General features: G+C 40.1%; 1 protein-coding gene across 3 annotated transcripts in view; it reads right to left on the bottom strand.

Moving 5' to 3' along the window:
• Positions 1–18234, bottom strand: part of fam91a1 (family with sequence similarity 91 member A1) — a 112545-nt gene that overhangs the window by 19054 nt on the left and 75257 nt on the right. For all 3 annotated transcript variants that reach the window (XM_031789146.1, XM_031789145.1, XM_031789144.1), the window contains 4 exons: positions 6377–6511; positions 5389–5502; positions 5189–5261; positions 4795–4941 (listed from right to left, as the gene is read on the bottom strand). In XM_031789146.1, the coding sequence (XP_031645006.1) occupies positions 4795–4941; positions 5189–5261; positions 5389–5502; positions 6377–6511 (469 nt within the window). The remainder of the gene's footprint in view (positions 1–4794; positions 4942–5188; positions 5262–5388; positions 5503–6376; positions 6512–18234) is intronic.

Genomic DNA, 18234 nt, shown 5'->3' on the forward strand with positions numbered 1-18234 from the left:
CAAGTGTAAACACCATGGGACCACGCAGCCGCCATACCACTCAGGAAGGAGACGCAGCTAGAGATGAACGTACTTTGGTGCAAAAAGTGCAAATCAACAGCAAAGAACCTTGTGAAGCTGCTGGAGGAAACAGGTACAAAAGTATCTATAGCCACAGTAAAACGAGTCCTATATCGACATAACCTGAAAGGCCGCTCAGAAAGGAAGAAGCCACTGCTCCAAATCCGCCATAAAAAGCCAGACTACGGTTTGCAACTGCACATGGGGACAAAGATCGTACTTTTTGGAGAAATGTCCTCTGATCTGATGAAACAAAAATAAAACTGTTTGGCCATAATGACCATCGTTATGTTTGCCTAAGAACACCATCCCAACCATGAAGCACGGGGGTGGCAGCATCATGTTGTGGGGGTGCTTTGCTGCAGGAGGGACTGGTGCACTTCACAAAATAGATGAAAATTATGTGGATATATTGAAGCAACGCCTCAAGACATCAGTCAGGAAGTTAAAGCTTGGTCGCAAATGGGTCTTCCAAATGGACAATGACCCCAAGCATACTTCCAAAGTTGTGGCAAAATGGCTTAAGGACAAAAAACTGCACTGTTTGTAATCAACTATATTCCCAGGCACCTTGCCATGGTTAAATGCGGTGGTGATTCACGCTTCCAGTTTGCACAAAGTCCAGGGTAGTTCCTTAAGGGACGTCGTGGTATCGGCTCTAGGGGGAATTTACACGGCTGTGACTATAACCAAAGAGAATTATCTTGGGAGGTAATACGGACGGCATTTGATTGTAATGTATTCTAGGTCGGGTGAACAAAAGGACTTGAGTTTCTGTACGTTACCAACGTCACACAATGAGTAGTTAATCATGAAACACTTACCTTTCTTCTTCCCGGAGAGTTCTTTATTCCTGTCTGTGTGATGTACTGAGAACCCAGCTGGCTGTATGGATGGGGACAGTATATCCGGAGAGAGCCATTATTCCGTAAAACAGAGTATGCTACAATCCATGATGTCACTCTGGAAGGAGATCCTCGCCCTGAGCTCGTCTACTTCACTGTCCAGGGACTGAACATTGGCGAGTAAAATACTCAGAAGCGGTGGATGGTGTGCACCTCCACCTCCTAAGTCGAACTAGACAAGTTCAATTGCCCTGGGGGGTACGAACAAAGGACCCAATTTGGGAAAGTCGTATTTCTGGTCGTAATGCTAGTGGTTTACCGCCGCACTGATATCCAAAAGTTCTTTCTGGCCGTATGCAATAACACAAAAAACATTATGGGCTAATAATGTTGGAAATGACACAAAAATATATATATATATATATATATATGTATCCTACAACGTTGCTTAGGAGCTAGAAGCAGAAGCAGACCTGCCATGTCCGTCGGCACAATCTTCACTCATTATATACTCAGTGGACAGTTTATTAGGTACACCATCACAAAAATGGTTTGTTCCTACAGACAGTGAGTCAAGTGGCCTTGGATTGCTATATAAAGCAGGCAGACCGGCATTAAGGCATTCAGTTACTCGATTGAACATTAGAATGGGCAAAACCAGTGACCTAAAGCAACTTTGAGCGTGGTAGATTGTTGGTGCCAGGCGAGCTGGTTCCAGTATCTCAGAAATGGCCTCCGGGGCTTTTCACACACGATAGTGTCTAGGGTTTCCAGAGAATGGTGTGACACACAAAAAACACAGTGGCAGTCATGTGAGCACAAACAGCCTGTTGATGAGATAAGTCTACGAAGAATGGCAAGGTTTGTGCTATCAGGCGGCCCACAAACAGGCATGTGATGGCACAGTCCTTGTCACGGCTATTGCAGCAGACAACCACACCGGGTTCCACTCCTATCAGCTAAAAACAAGAAGAAGCAGCTCCAGTGGGCACACCATCACCAACATTGGACAATTTTGGGGTGATAAACATCTCTTGATACCAATATTGGGTAACATTTCCATGCCCCGAAGGATTCAGGCTGTTCTGTGGGCAAAGAGGGGTCCGACCCAGTACCTAATAAACTGAACATGGAGTATAGGTTCTATATCTATGGTCCTCTGTTCCAAACAGTATTGGTTCTATATATATGGTCCCCTGTTCCAAACAGTATCGTTTCTATATCTATGGTCCCCTGTTCCAAACGGTATAGGTTATTTTTCTGTGGTCCCCTGTTCCAAACGGTATAGGTTATTTTTCTATGGTCCCCTGTTCTAGACAGTATCGGTTCTATATCTATGGTCCCCTGTTCTAGACAGTGTAGGTTCTATATCTATGGTCCCCTGTTCTAGACAGTATCGGTTCTATATCTATGGTCCCCTGTTCTAGACAGTGTAGGTTCTATATCTACCAAAAAGTGTTAAAAAAAATCAAAATATATTTGAGAATTTAGATTCTTCAAAGTAGCCACCCTGTGCCTTGATGACAGCTTTGCACACTCTTGGGGGTGCGTCACCTGAGTGGGTTGATTCACTGATGTGGTCATCCTGTCTGGGTTGGCGCCCCCCCTTGGGTTGTGCCATGGCGGAGATCTTTGTGGGCTATACTCAGCCCTGTCTCAGGATGGTAAGTTGGTGGTTGAAGATATCCCTCTAGTGGTGTGGGGGCTGTGCTTTGGCAAAGTGGGTGGGGTTATATCCTTCCTGTTTGGCCCTGTCCGGGGGTGTCCTCAGATGGGGCCACAGTGTCTCCTGACCCCTCCTGTCTCAGCCTCCAGTATTTATGCTGCAGTAGTTTATGTGTCGGGGGGCTAGTGTCAGTTTGTTATATCTGGAGTACTTCTCCTGTCCTATTCGGTGTCCTGTGTGAATCTAAGTGTGCGTTCTCTAATTTTCTCCTTCTTTCTCTCTCTCGGAGGACCTGAGCCCTAGGACCATGCCCCAGGACTACCTGACATGATGACTCCTTGCTGTCCCCAGTCCATCTGACCGTGCTGCTGCTTCAGTTTCAACTGTTCTGCCTTATTATTATACGACAATGCTGGTCATTTATGAACATTTGAACATCTTGGCCATGTTCTGTTATAATCTCCACCCGGCACAGCCAGAAGAGGACTGGCCACCCCACATGGCCTGGTTCCTCTCTAGGTTTCTTCCTAGGTTTTGGCCTTTCTAGGGAGTTTTTCCTAGCCACCGTGCTTCTACACCTGCATTGCTTGCTGTTTGGGCTTTTAGGCTGGGTTTCTGTACAGCACTTTGAGATATCAGCTGATGTACGAAGGGCTATATAAATACATTTGATTTGATTTGATCTTGGCATTCCCTCAACCAGCTTCATGAGGAATGCATTTCCGAAAGTCTTGAAGGAGTTCCCACATATGCTGAGCACTTGTTGGCTGCTTTTCCTTCACTCTGCGGTCCAACTCATCCCAAACCATCTCAATTGGGTTGAGGTCTGGTGATTGTGGAGGCCAGGTCATTTGATGCAGCACTCCATCACTCTCCTTCTTGGTCAAATAGCCCTTAACCAGTCTGGAGGTGTACAGGTCATTGTCCTGTTGATAAACAAATGATAGTCCCTCTAAGCACCTTGAATTCTAAATAAATCACTGACAGTGTCACCAGGAAAGCACCATCACACCTCTTCCTCCATGCTTCATGGTGGGAACCACACATGCGGAGATCATCCGTTCACCTACTCTACGTCTCACAAAGACAAGGTGATTGGAACCAAAAATCTCAAATTTGGCCTCATCAGACCAAAGGAAAGATTTTCACCAGTCTAATGTCCATTGCTCGTGTTTCTTGGCCCGAGCAAGTCTCTTCTTATTATTGGTGTCCTTTAGTAGTAGTGGTTTCTTTGCAGCAATACGACCATGAAGGCCTGATTATTTGTTACTTTTATTTTCTATTTTTTACTTACTTTTTTAACTTCTTAAAGCATTGTTGGTTAAGGGCTTGTAAAGCTGTACAGTAACTGTAAGGTCTACAACTGTTGTATTTGGCACATGTGATGTATGTGACAAATACAATTGTATTTTATTTGATTCATGCAGTCTCCTCTGAACAGTTGATGTTGAGATGTGTCTGCTACTTGAACTCTCTGAAGCATTTATTTGAGCTGCAATTTCTGAGGCTGGTAACTCTAATGAACTTATCCTCTGCAGCAGATGTAACTCTGGGTCTTCCTTTCCTGTGGCGGTCCTCATGAGAGCCAGTTTCATCACAGCACTTCATGGTTTTTCCGACTGCACTTGAAGAAACTTGCAAAGTTCTTGTAATGTTCCGTTTTGACTGACTTTCATGTCTTAAAGTAATGATGGACTGTCGTTTTGCTTTGATTATTTGAGCTGTTCTTCCCATAATATGGACTTGGTCTTTAACCAAATAGGGCTATCTTCTGTATACCACCCCTACCTCGTCACAACTGATTGGCTCAAACACATTAAGATGGCCAGAAGTTCCAGAAATATACTTTTAACAAGGCACACCTGTTAATTGAAATCCATTCCAGGTGACTACCTCGTGAAGCTGGTTGAGAGAATGTCAAGAGTGTGCAAAGCTGTCATCAAGGCAAAGGGTGGCTAATCATATATTTTGATTTGTTAACACTTTTTTGGTTACTATATGATTCCATATGTGTTATTTCATAGTTTATGTCTTGACTATTATTCTACAATGTAGAAAATAGTAAAAAATAAAGAAAAACCCTTGAATGAGTAGGTGTGTCCAAAATTTTGACTGGTATTGCATATATATATTGACTGAAGACGGGAGACAGCAGTCATTTGCCAATTACCGTCATCCAAAATTCTATGACCGTCGCAACCCTAATCCCAACCCTCCACTCACCCCTGCCGTCGGAGCTCTCGCTGGCCCTCCTGCGGTGCCTGCTGTTGGGGTTGAGCATGGTGATGTAACCACACTGGTGCTCCAGATCCACCTTCTCCCTCAGCAGCAGCAGGGCCTTGTGGACACACATGTTGGAGGAGGAGAACTCTGGGTGGGGGGGGTCAGAAAGAGTTAAACGAGGATAACACAGAAAGATTTGTATATCAACTCTTACATGTGATACCTCCAACGTGTCACTTCTAACATGTGTCACTTCTTGTTGTCAACCAAATTCAACTGTTCATAGAGAAAGAAGAGGGCTTGAGAAAGCAACAGGTCTCTGACTTGATTATCAGATACTGCAGGCTCAGATAGATAGCAGTGCATCAACTACAGCAGCTTGAGAACCAGCTACCTCCTTTGAGATCCTCCCGGTCAAACGGGAAGGGGACGTGAACTGTCTCTCCATGACCCTGCAGCCCATGGCCCTGTGGACCCAGAGAGACTTACGTTAGAGTGTGTGTGTGTGTGTGTGTGTGTGTGTGTGTGTGTGTGTGTGTGTGTGTGTGTGTGTGTGCGTGCGTGCGTGCGTGCGTGTATATATATATGTCTTACCTGTATGAGTACAGCGGAGTGTGTGAGGGCGTCATTGAGCATGGTCAGCACGTTGGACGTAGGAACCACACCGGGGTCGTGACCCCAGGAAGTGATCAGCAGCCTGTCAAAAACCTGGAACACATACAATAATCACCAGGAATCCTCACAACCAGAAAAACTGAGTGTGTCTTTCTGATGACAGGTAGTAGCACTCAGGCCAGGCAGCAAGGACCGGCGATTTCACACACACAGATAAAGGCTAGTACTAAACTAAAACAGATGTTCAACGGAAATCCACCACTGAATTCGATTTTTAGACCAAGACTAAGATTAATCTGTGTCCGGGAAACCAGTCCACAGAATATCGGACCATTAAAACTGACCTGATGTCCGGTAGTTTCTACAGACTGACCTGCGAGACGTCCGGTAGTTTCTACAGACTGACCTGGAAGATGTCTGGTAGTTTCTACAGACTGACCTGGAAGACGTCTGGTAGTTTCTACAGACTGACCTGGAAGATGTCTGGTAGTTTCTACAGACTGACCTGGAAGATGTCTGGTAGTTTCTACAGACTGACCTGGAAGATGTCTGGTAGTTTCTACAGACTGACCTGGAAGATGTCTGGTAGTTTCTACAGACTGACCTGGAAGATGTCTGGTAGTTTCTACAGACTGACCTGGAAGATGTCTGGTAGTATCTACAGACTGACCTGGAAGATGTCTGGTAGTATCTACAGACTGACCTGGAAGATGTCTGGTAGTTTCTACAGACTGACCTGGAAGATGTCTGGTAGTTTCTACAGACTGACCTGGAAGATGTCTGGTAGTTTCTACAGACTGACCTGGAAGATGTCTGGTAGTTTCTACAGACTGACCTGGAAGATGTCTGGTAGTTTCTACAGACTGACCTGGAAGATGTCTGGTAGTTTCTACAGACTGACCTGGAAGATGTCTGGTAGTTTCTACAGACTGACCTGGAAGATGTCTGGTAGTTTCTACAGACTGACCTGGAAGATGTCTGGTAGTTTCCGGAGCCTGGAGCCCTTGGACAGCAACAGGGAGGGAGGACCCTGGCCCGTCACATGGTACAGATAGAGCTTGAACCAGATGGAGCTCACTTCGGGGATGGCTGGGCCAATGTGCTACAGGGGGAACAGTAAAGTTTATTTATTCATAAATGTGTGGTTGATTTGAATAGGGAGAAATGCAAGCACATCCTACTTTATGTACCATGACATGGATCAGATTAGCTGGCCAAGGTTCATGGAATTTACAAGAATGTTCAAATCCCGAAAGAAAATAATAGCAGCCTAATCCACCCTGCTGACCGTGGCCGATCCACCCTCCTGACTGTGGCCGATCCACCCTCCTGACTGTGGCCGATCCACCCTCCTGACCGTGGCCGATCCACCACCCTGACCGTGGCCGATCCACCCTCCTGACTGTGGCCGATCCACCCTCCTGACTGTTGTGGTTGTAGTGTCTGTGTGTGTTGTGGTTGTAGTGTCTGTGTGTGTTTTGGTTGTAGTGTCTGTGTGTGTTGTGGTTGTAGTGTCTCAAATCAAATCACATTTTATTTGTCACATACACATGGTTAGCAGATGTTAATGCGAGTGTAGCGAAATGCTTGTGCTTCTAGTTCCGACAATGCAGTAATAACCAACAAGTAATCTAACTAACAATTCCAAAACTACTGTCTTATACACAGTGTAAGGGGATAAAGAATATGTACATAAGGATATATGAATGAGTGATGGTACAGAGCAGCATAGGCAAGATACAGTAGATGGTATCGAGTACAGTATATACATATGAGATGAGTATGTAAACAAAGTGGCATAGTTAAAGTGGCTAGTGATACATGTATTACATAAGGATGCAGTCGATGATATAGAGTACAGTATATACGTATGCATATGAGATGAATAATGTAGGGTAAGTAACATTATATAAGGTAGCATTGTTTAAAGTGGCTAGTGATATATTTACATCATGTCTGCGTGTGGTGTGGTGTCTGCGTGTGTGTTGTGGTTGTAATGTCTGCGTGTGTGTTGTGGTTGTAGTGTCTGCGTGTGTGTTGTGGTTGTAGTGTCTGCGTGTGTGTTGTGGTTGTAGTGTCTGCGTGTGTTGTGGTTGTAGTGTCTGCGTGTGTTGTGGTTGTAGTGTCTGCATCTGTTGTGGTTGTAGTGTCTGCGTGTGTTGTGGTTGTAGTGTCTGCGTGTGTTGTGGTTGTAGTGTCTGCATCTGTTGTGGTTGTAGTGTCTGCGTGTGGTGTGGTTGTAGTGTCTGTGTGTGTGTTGTGGTTGTAGTGTCTGTGTGTGTGTTGTGTGTTTGTCTGTACTGGGCAGCGAGCACTGAGATTGCTTCAACCCAGACTACAGGCCAGGAGAGAGAGGCATACTTGGAAAAACAAACAGAAGTTAGCCTGTAGTTGAATATTTGTACAGTTGTATAGTTGTACAGTTGTGTAGCTGTATAATTCCGTGGTTGTGAAGCTGTATAGTTCTATAGCTGTATATTCTGTAGCTGTATAGCTGTATAGTTCTGTAGCTGTATAGTTCTGTAGCTGTATAGCTGTATAGTTCTGTAGCTGTATAGTTCTGTAGCTGTATAGTTCTGTAGCTGTATAGTTCTGTAGCTGTATAGTTCTGTAGCTGTATAGTTCTATAGATGTAGCTGTATAGTTCTATAGTTGTATAGTTCTGTAGCTGTATAGTTCTATAGATGTAGCTGTATAGTTCTGTAGCTGTATAGTTCTGTAGCTGTATAGTTCTGTAGCTGTATAGTTCTGTAGCTGTATAGTTCTGTAGCTGTATAGTTCTGTAGCTGTATAGTTCTGTAGCTGTATAGCTGTATAGTTCTGTAGCTGTATAGTTCTGTAGCTGTATAGCTGTATAGTTCTGTAGCTGTATAGTTCTGTAGCTGTATAGTTCTGTAGCTGTATAGCTGTATAGTTCTGTAGCTGTATAGTTCTGTAGCTGTATAGCTGTATAGTTCTGTAGCTGTATAGTTCTGTAGATGTATAGTTCTGTAGCTGTATAGTTGTATAGTTCTGTAATTGTATAGTTCTGTAGCTGTATAGTTCTGTAGCTGTATAGCTGTATAGTTCTGTAGCTGTATAGCTGTATAGTTCTGTAGCTGTATAGTTCTGTAGCTGTATAGTTCTATAGCTGTATAGTTCTGTAGCTGTATAGTTGTATAGTTCTGTAATTGTATAGTTCTGTAGCTGTATAGTTGTATAGCTCTGTAGCTGTATAGTTCTGTAGCTGTATAGTTCTGTAGCTCTATAGTTCTATAGATGTAGCTGTATAGTTCTGTAGCTGTATAGCTGTATAGTTCTGTAGCTGTATAGTTCTGTAGCTGTATAGCTGTATAGTTCTGTAGCTGTATAGTTCTGTAGCTGTATAGTTCTATAGCTGTATAGTTCTGTAGCTGTATAGTTCTGTAGCTGTATAGTTCTATAGCTGTATAGTTCTGTAGCTGTATAGTTCTGTAGCTGTATAGTTCTATAGCTGTATAGTTCTATAGCTGTATAGTTCTATAGTTGTATAGTTCTGTAGCTGTATAGTTCTATAGCTGTATAGTTCTGTAGCTGTATAGTTCTGTAGCTGTATAGTTCTGTAGCTGTATAGTTCTATAGCTGTATAGTTCTATAGCTGTATAGTTCTATAGTTGTATAGTTCTGTAGCTGTATAGTTCTATAGCTGTATAGTTCTGTAGCTGTATAGTTCTGTAGCTGTATAGTTCTGTAGCTGTATAGTTCTGTAGCTGTATAGCTGTATAGTTCTGTAGCTGTATAGCTGTATAGTTCTGTAGCTGTATAGTTCTGTAGCTCTATAGTTGTATAGTTCTGTAGCTGTATAGTTCTGCAGCTGTATAGCTCTGTAGCTGTATAGTTCTGTAGTTGTATAGTTCTGCAGCTGTATAGCTCTGTAGCTGTATAGTTCTGTAGTTGTATAGTTCTGTAGCTGTATAGTTCTGTAGCTGTATAGTTCTGTAGCTGTATAGCTGTATAGTTCTGTAGCTGTATAGTTGTATAGTTCTGCAGCTGTATAGCTCTGCAGCTGTATAGTTCTGTAGCTGTATAGTTCTGTAGCTGTATAGCTGTATAGTTCTGTAGCTGTATAGCTCTGTAGCTGTATAGTTCTGTAGCTGTATAGTTCTGTAGCTGTATAGTTCTGTAGCTGTATAGCTGTATAGTTCTGTAGCTGTATAGTTCTGTAGCTGTATAGTTCTGTAGCTGTATAGCTGTATAGTTCTGTAGCTGTATAGTTCTATAGCTGTATAGTTCTGTAGCTGTATAGTTCTGAGCTGTATAGTTCTGTAGCTGTATAGCTGTATAGTTCTGTAGCTCTATAGCTCTATAGTTCTGTAGCTCTATAGTTGTACAGCTCTGTAGCTGTATAGCTCTGTAGCTGTATAGTTCTGTAGCTGTATAGTTCTGTAGCTGTATAGTTCTGTAGCTGTATAGCTGTATAGCTCTGTAGCTGTATAGGTCTATAGTTGTATAGTTCTGTAGCTGTATAGCTGTATAGTTCTGTAGCTGTATAGCTCTGTAGCTGTATAGTTCTGTAGCTGTATAGTTCTGTAGCTGTATAGTTCTGTAGCTGTATAGCTGTATAGTTCTGTAGCTGTATAGTTCTGTAGCTGTATAGTTCTGTAGTTGTATAGTTCTGTAGCTGTATAGCTGTATAGTTCTGTAGCTGTATAGTTCTGTAGCTGTATAGTTCTGTAGCTGTATAGTTCTATAGCTGTATAGTTCTGTAGCTGTATAGTTCTGTAGCTGTATAGTTCTGTAGCTGTATAGTTCTATAGCTGTATAGTTCTGTAGCTGTATAGTTCTGTAGCTGTATAGCTGTATAGTTCTGTAGCTGTATAGCTGTATAGTTCTGTAGCTGTATAGCTGTATAGTTCTGTAGCTGTATAGCTGTATAGTTCTGTAGCTGTATAGCTGTATAGTTCTGTAGCTGTATAGTTCTGTAGCTGTATAGCTGTATAGTTCTGTAGCTCTATAGTTCTGTAGCTGTATAGTTCTGTAGATGTATAGCTGTATAGTTCTGTAGCTGTATAGCTGTATAGCTCTGTAGTTGTATAGTTCTGTAGATGTATAGTTCTGTAGCTGTATAGTTCTGTAGCTGTATAGCTGTATATTCTGTAGCTGTATAGCTCTGTAGCTCTATAGCTGTATAGCTCTATAGATGTAGCTGTATAGTTCTGTAGCTGTATAGTTCTGTAGCTGTATAGTTTTGTAGCTGTATAGTTCTGTAGCTGTATAGCTGTATATTCTGTAGCTGTATAGCTGTATAGTTCTGTAGCTGTATAGTTCTGTAGCTGTATAGCTGTATAGTTCTGTAGCTGTATAGTTCTGTAGCTGTATAGTTCTGTAGCTGTATAGTTCTGTAGTTATATAGTTGTATAGTTCTGTAGCTGTATAGCTCTGTAGCTGTATAGTTCTATAGCTCTATAGTTCTGTAGCTCTATAGTTGTATAGTTCTATAGATGTAGCTGTATAGCTCTGTAGCTGTATAGTTCTGTAGCTGTATAGTTCTGTAGCTGTATAGTTCTGTAGCTCTATAGCTCTATAGTTCTGTAGCTCTATAGTTGTATAGTTCTATAGATGTAGCTGTATAGCTCTGTAGCTGCATAGTTCTGTAGCTGTATAGTTCTGTAGCTGTATAGTTCTGTAGCTCTATAGTTCTATAGATGTAGCTGTATAGTTCTATAGCTGTATAGCTCTGTAGCTGTATAGTTCTGTAGCTGTATAGTTCTGTAGCTGTATAGCTGTTTGGTTCTGTAGCTGTATAGTTCTGTAGCTGTATAGTTCTATAGCTGTATAGTTCTGTAGCTGTATAGTTCTGTAGCTGTATAGCTGTTTGGTTCTGCAGCTGTATAGTTCTATAGCTGTATAGTTCTGTAGCTGTATAGTTCTATAGCTGTATAGTTCTGTAGCTGTATAGTTCTATAGCTGTATAGTTCTGTAGCTGTATAGTTCTGTAGCTGTATAGCTCTGTAGCTGTATAGTTCTATAGCTGTATAGTTCTGTAGCTGTATAGTTCTATAGCTGTATAGTTCTGTAGTTGTATAGTTCTATAGCTGTATAGCTCTGTAGCTGTATAGCTCTGTAGCTGTATAGCTGTATAGTTCTGTAGTTGTATAATTCTGTAGTTCTATAGTTCTATAGATGTAGCTGTATAGTTCTGTAGCTGTATAGTTCTGTAGCTGTATAGTTCTGTAGCTGTATAGCTGTATAGTTCTATAGCTGTATAGTTCTGTAGCTGTATAGTTCTGTAGCTGTATAGTTCTGTAGCTGTATAGCTGTATAGTTCTGTAGCTGTATAGTTCTGTAGCTGTATAGCTGTATAGCTCTGTAGCTGTATAGCTGTATAGTTCTGTAGTTGTATAGTTCTGTAGCTCTATAGTTGTATAGTTCTGTAGCTGTACAGTTCTGTAGTTATATAGTTGTATAGTTCTGTAGCTGTATAGCTCTGTAGCTCTATAGCTCTATAGTTCTGTAGCTCTATAGTTGTATAGTTCTGTAGCTGTACAGTTCTGTAGTTCTATAGCTGTATAGTTCTGTAGCTGTATAGTTCTGTAGCTGTATAGTTCTGTAGCTGTGTAGTTCTGTAGTTCTATAGCTGTATAGTTCTGTAGCTGTATAGTTCTGTAGCTGTGTAGGTCTATAGCTGTGTAGTTCTGTAGCTGTGTAGTTCTGTAGCTGTGTAGTTCTATAGCTGTGTAGTTCTATAGCTGTGTAGTTCTATAGCTGTGTAGTTCTATAGCTGTGTAGTTCTTTAGCTGTGTAGTTCTGTAGCTGTGTAGTTCTGTAGCTGTATAGTTCTGTAGCTGTATAGATCTGTAGCTGTATAGTTCTGTAGCTGTATAGTTCTGTAGCTGTATAGCTGTATAGTTCTGTAGCTGTATAGTTCTATAGCTGTATAGTTCTGTAGCTGTATAGTTCTGTAGCTGTATAGCTGTATAGTTCTGTAGCTGTATAGCTGTATAGTTCTGTAGCTGTATAGATCTGTAGCTGTATAGCTGTGTAGTTCTGTAGCTGTATAGCTGTATAGTTCTGTAGCTGTATAGCTGTATAGTTCTGTAGCTGTATAGTTCTGTAGCTGTATAGCTGTATAGTTCTGTAGCTGTATAGTTCTGTAGCTGTATAGTTCTGTAGCTGTATAGCTGTATAGTTCTATAGTTGTATAGTTCTGTAGCTGTATAGTTCTGTAGCTGTATAGTTCTGTAGCTGTATAGCTGTATAGTTCTGTAGCTGTATAGTTCTGTAGCTGTATAGCTGTATAGTTCTGTAGCTGTATAGTTCTGTAGCTGTATAGTTCTGTAGCTGTATAGTTCTATAGTTGTATAGTTCTGTAGCTGTATAGTTCTGTAGCTGTATAGTTCTGTAGCTGTATAGTTCTGTAGCTGTATAGCTGTATGGTTCTGTAGCTGTATAGCTGTATAGATGTATAGCTGTATTTCTCTATAGTTGTATAGCTGTATAGTTCTGTAGCTGTATAGCTGTATAGTTCTGTAGCTGTATAGCTGTATAGTTCTGTAGCTGTATAGTTCTGTAGTTGTATAGTTCTGTAGCTGTATAGCTGTATAGTTCTGTAGCTGTATAGTTCTGTAGCTGTATAGTTCTGTAGCTGTATAGCTGTATAGTTCTATAGCTGTATAGTTCTGTAGCTGTATAGTTCTGTAGCTGTATAGTTCTGTAGCTGTATAGCTGTATAGTTCTGTAGCTGTATAGCTGTATAGTTCTGTAGCTGTATAGTTCTGTAGCTGTATAGCTGTATAGTTCTGTAGCTGTATAGATCTGTAGCTGTATAGTTCTGTAGCTGTATAGCTGTATAGTTCTATAGCTGTATAGTTCTGTAGCTGTGTAGTTCTGTAGCTGTATAGTTCTGTAGCTGTATAGTTCTGTAGCTGTATAGCTGTGTAGTTCTGTAGCTGTATAGTTCTGTAGCTGTATAGCTGTATAGTTCTATAGCTGTATAGTTCTGTAGCTGTATAGTTCTGTAGCTGTATAGCTGTATAGTTCTGTAGCTGTATAGTTCTGTAGCTGTATAGTTCTGTAGCTGTATAGTTCTGTAGTTGTATAGTTCTGTAGCTGTATAGTTCTATAGCTGTATAGTTCTGTAGCTCTATAGTTGTATAGTTCTGTAGCTGTATAGCTGTATAGTTCTGTAGCTGTATAGTTCTGTAGCTGTATAGTTCTATAGCTGTATAGTTCGGTAGCTGTATAGTTCTATAGCTGTATAGTTCTATAGCTGTATAGTTCTGTAGCTGTATAGTTCTATAGCTGTATAGTTCTATAGCTGTATAGTTCTATAGCTGTATAGTTCTGTAGCTGTATAGTTCTATAGCTGTATAGTTCTGTAGCTGTATAGTTGTATAGTTCTGTAGCTGTATAGTTCTGTAGCTGTATAGTTCTGTAGCTGTATAGTTCTATAGCTGTATAGTTCTGTAGCTGTATAGTTCTATAGCTGTATAGTTCTGTAGTTGTATAGTTCTATAGCTGTATAGCTCTGTAGCTGTATAGCTCTGTAGCTGTATAGCTGTATAGTTCTGTAGTTGTATAATTCTGTAGCTCTATAGTTCTATAGATGTAGCTGTATAGTTCTGTAGCTGTATAGTTCTGTAGCTGTATAGTTCTGTAGCTGTATAGCTGTATAGTTCTATAGCTGTATAGTTCTGTAGCTGTATAGTTCTGTAGCTGTATAGTTCTGTAGCTGTATAGCTGTATAGTTCTGTAGCTGTATAGTTCTGTAGCTGTATAGCTGTATAGTTCTGTAGCTGTATAGCTCTGTAGCTGTATAGCTGTATAGCTCTGTAGCTGTATAGCTGTATAGTTCTGTAGTTGTATAGTTCTGTAGCTCTATAGTTGTATAGTTCTGTAGCTGTACAGTTCTGTAGTTATATAGTTGTATAGTTCTGTAGCTGTATAGCTCTGTAGCTCTATAGCTCTATAGTTCTGTAGCTCTATAGTTGTATAGTTCTGTAGCTGTACAGTTCTGTAGTTATATAGTTGTATAGTTCTGTAGCTGTATAGCTCTGTAGCTCTATAGTTCTGTAGCTCTATAGTTGTATAGTTCTGTAGCTGTACAGTTCTGTAGTTCTATAGCTGTATAGTTCTGTAGCTGTATAGTTCTGTAGCTGTATAGTTCTGTAGCTGTGTAGTTCTGTAGTTCTATAGCTGTATAGTTCTGTAGCTGTATAGTTCTGTAGCTGTGTAGTTCTGTAGCTGTGTAGTTCTGTAGCTGTGTAGTTCTGTAGCTGTGTAGTTCTATAGCTGTGTAGTTCTATAGCTGTGTAGTTCTATAGCTGTGTAGTTCTGTAGCTGTATAGTTCTGTAGCTGTATAGCTGTATAGTTCTGTAGCTGTATAGTTCTATAGCTGTATAGTTCTGTAGCTGTATAGTTCTGTAGCTGTATAGTTCTGTAGCTGTATAGCTGTATAGTTCTGTAGCTGTATAGTTCTGTAGCTGTATAGTTCTGTAGCTGTATAGTTCTATAGTTGTATAGTTCTGTAGCTGTATAGTTCTGTAGCTGTATAGTTCTGTAGCTGTATAGCTGTATAGTTCTGTAGCTGTATAGCTGTATAGTTCTGTAGCTGTATAGTTCTGTAGCTGTATAGTTCTGTAGCTGTATAGTTCTATAGTTGTATAGTTCTGTAGCTGTATAGTTCTGTAGCTGTATAGTTCTGTAGCTGTATAGCTGTATGGTTCTGTAGCTGTATAGCTGTATAGATGTATAGCTGTATTTCTCTATAGTTGTATAGCTGTATAGTTCTGTAGCTGTATAGCTGTATAGTTCTGTAGCTGTATAGCTGTATAGTTCTGTAGCTGTATAGTTCTGTAGTTGTATAGTTCTGTAGCTGTATAGCTGTATAGTTCTGTAGCTGTATAGTTCTGTAGCTGTATAGTTCTGTAGCTGTATAGCTGTATAGTTCTATAGCTGTATAGTTCTGTAGCTGTATAGTTCTGTAGCTGTATAGTTCTGTAGCTGTATAGCTGTATAGTTCTGTAGCTGTATAGCTGTATAGTTCTGTAGCTGTATAGTTCTGTAGCTGTATAGCTGTATAGTTCTGTAGCTGTATAGATCTGTAACTGTATAGTTCTGTAGCTGTATAGCTGTATAGTTCTATAGCTGTATAGTTCTGTAGCTGTGTAGTTCTGTAGCTGTATAGTTCTGTAGCTGTATAGCTGTGTAGTTCTGTAGCTGTATAGTTCTGTAGCTGTATAGTTCTGTAGCTGTATAGTTCTGTAGCTGTATAGCTGTATAGTTCTATAGCTGTATAGTTCTGTAGCTGTATAGCTGTATAGTTCTGTAGCTGTATAGTTCTGTAGCTGTATAGTTCTGTAGCTGTATAGCTGTATAGTTCTGTAGCTGTATAGTTCTGTAGCTGTATAGTTCTATAGCTGTATAGTTCTGTAGCTCTATAGTTGTATAGTTCTGTAGCTGTATAGCTGTATAGTTCTGTAGCTGTATAGTTCTGTAGCTGTATGTATAGTTCTGTAGCTTATAGTTCTGTAGCTGTATAGTTCTGTAGCTCTATAGCTGTATAGTTCTGTAGCTGTATAGTTCTGTAGCTGTATAGTTCTGTAGCTGTATAGTTCTGTAGCTGTATAGTTCTATAGCTGTATAGTTCTGTAGTTGTATAGATCTGTAGCTGTATAGCTGTATAGTTCTGTAGCTGTATAGTTCTGTAGCTGTATAGTTCTATAGCTGTATAGTTATGTAGCTGTATAGTTCTGTAGCTGTATAGTTCTGTAGCTGTATAGTTCTATAGCTGTATAGTTCTGTAGCTGTATAGTTCTGTAGCTGTATAGTTCTGTAGCTGTATAGTTCTGTAGCTGTATAGCTGTATAGTTCTGTAGCTCTATAGCTGTATAGCTCTGTAGCTGTATAGTTCTGTAGCTGTATAGTTCTGTAGCTGTATAGTTCTGTAGCTGTATAGTTCTGTAGCTGTATAGTTCTATAGCTGTATAGTTCTATAGCTGTATAGTTCTATAGTTCTATAGCTGTATAGTTCTGTAGCTGTATAGCTGTATAGTTCTGTAGCTGTATAGCTGTATAGTTCTGTAGCTGTATAGTTCTATAGCTGTATAGTTCTGTAGTTGTATAGTTCTGTAGCTGTATAGTTCTGTAGTTGTATAGTTCTGTAGTTGTATAGTTCTGTAGTTGTATAGTTCTATAGCTGTATAGTTCTGTAGCTGTATAGTTCTGTAGCTGTATAGTTCTGTAGCTGTATAGTTCTATAGCTGTATAGTTCTGTAGTTGTATAGTTCTATAGCTGTATAGTTCTGTAGCTGTATAGTTCTGTAGCTGTATAGTTCTGTAGCTGTATAGTTCTGTAGCTGTATAGTTCTGTAGCTGTATAGTTCTATAGCTGTATAGCTGTATAGTTCTATAGCTGTATAGCTGTATAGTTCTGTAGCTGTATAGTTCTGTAGCTGTATAGTTCTGTAGTTGTATAGTTCTGTAGCTGTATAGTTCTATAGCTGTATAGTTCTATAGCTGTATAGTTCTGTAGTTGTATAGTTCTGTAGCTGTATAGCTGTATAGTTCTATAGCTGTATAGTTCTATAGCTGTATAGTTCTATAGCTGTATAGTTCTGTAGCTGTATAGCTGTATAGTTCTGTAGCTCTATAGCTGTATAGCTCTGTAGCTGTATAGTTCTGTAGCTGTATAGTTCTGTAGCTGTATAGTTCTGTAGCTGTATAGTTCTGTAGCTGTATAGTTCTGTAGCTGTATAGCTGTATAGTTCTGTAGCTCTATAGCTGTATAGCTCTGTAGCTGTATAGTTCTGTAGCTGTATAGTTCTGTAGCTGTATAGTTCTGTAGCTGTATAGTTCTGTAGCTGTATAGTTCTATAGCTGTATAGTTCTATAGCTGTATAGTTCTATAGTTCTATAGCTGTATAGTTCTGTAGCTGTATAGCTGTATAGTTCTGTAGCTGTATAGCTGTATAGTTCTGTAGCTGTATAGTTCTATAGCTGTATAGTTCTGTAGTTGTATAGTTCTGTAGCTGTATAGTTCTGTAGTTGTATAGTTCTGTAGTTGTATAGTTCTGTAGTTGTATAGTTCTATAGCTGTATAGTTCTGTAGCTGTATAGTTCTGTAGCTGTATAGTTCTGTAGCTGTATAGTTCTATAGCTGTATAGTTCTGTAGTTGTATAGTTCTATAGCTGTATAGTTCTGTAGCTGTATAGTTCTGTAGCTGTATAGTTCTGTAGCTGTATAGTTCTGTAGCTGTATAGTTCTGTAGCTGTATAGTTCTATAGCTGTATAGCTGTATAGTTCTATAGCTGTATAGCTGTATAGTTCTGTAGCTGTATAGTTCTGTAGCTGTATAGTTCTGTAGTTGTATAGTTCTGTAGCTGTATAGTTCTATAGCTGTATAGTTCTATAGCTGTATAGTTCTGTAGTTGTATAGTTCTGTAGCTGTATAGCTGTATAGTTCTATAGCTGTATAGTTCTATAGCTGTATAGTTCTATAGCTGTATAGTTCTGTAGCTGTATAGCTGTATAGTTCTGTAGCTCTATAGCTGTATAGCTCTGTAGCTGTATAGTTCTGTAGCTGTATAGTTCTGTAGCTGTATAGTTCTGTAGCTGTATAGTTCTGTAGCTGTATAGTTCTATAGCTGTATAGTTCTATAGCTGTATAGTTCTATAGTTCTATAGCTGTATAGTTCTGTAACTGTATAGCTGTATAGTTCTGTAGCTGTATAGCTGTATAGTTCTGTAGCTGTATAGTTCTATAGCTGTATAGTTCTGTAGTTGTATAGTTCTGTAGCTGTATAGTTCTATAGCTGTATAGTTCTGTAGTTGTATAGTTCTGTAGTTGTATAGTTCTATAGCTGTA

Source organism: Oncorhynchus kisutch, linkage group LG14 (assembly GCF_002021735.2).
Source record: "Oncorhynchus kisutch isolate 150728-3 linkage group LG14, Okis_V2, whole genome shotgun sequence".
In the NCBI taxonomy this organism is placed as follows: Eukaryota; Metazoa; Chordata; class Actinopteri; order Salmoniformes; family Salmonidae; genus Oncorhynchus; species Oncorhynchus kisutch.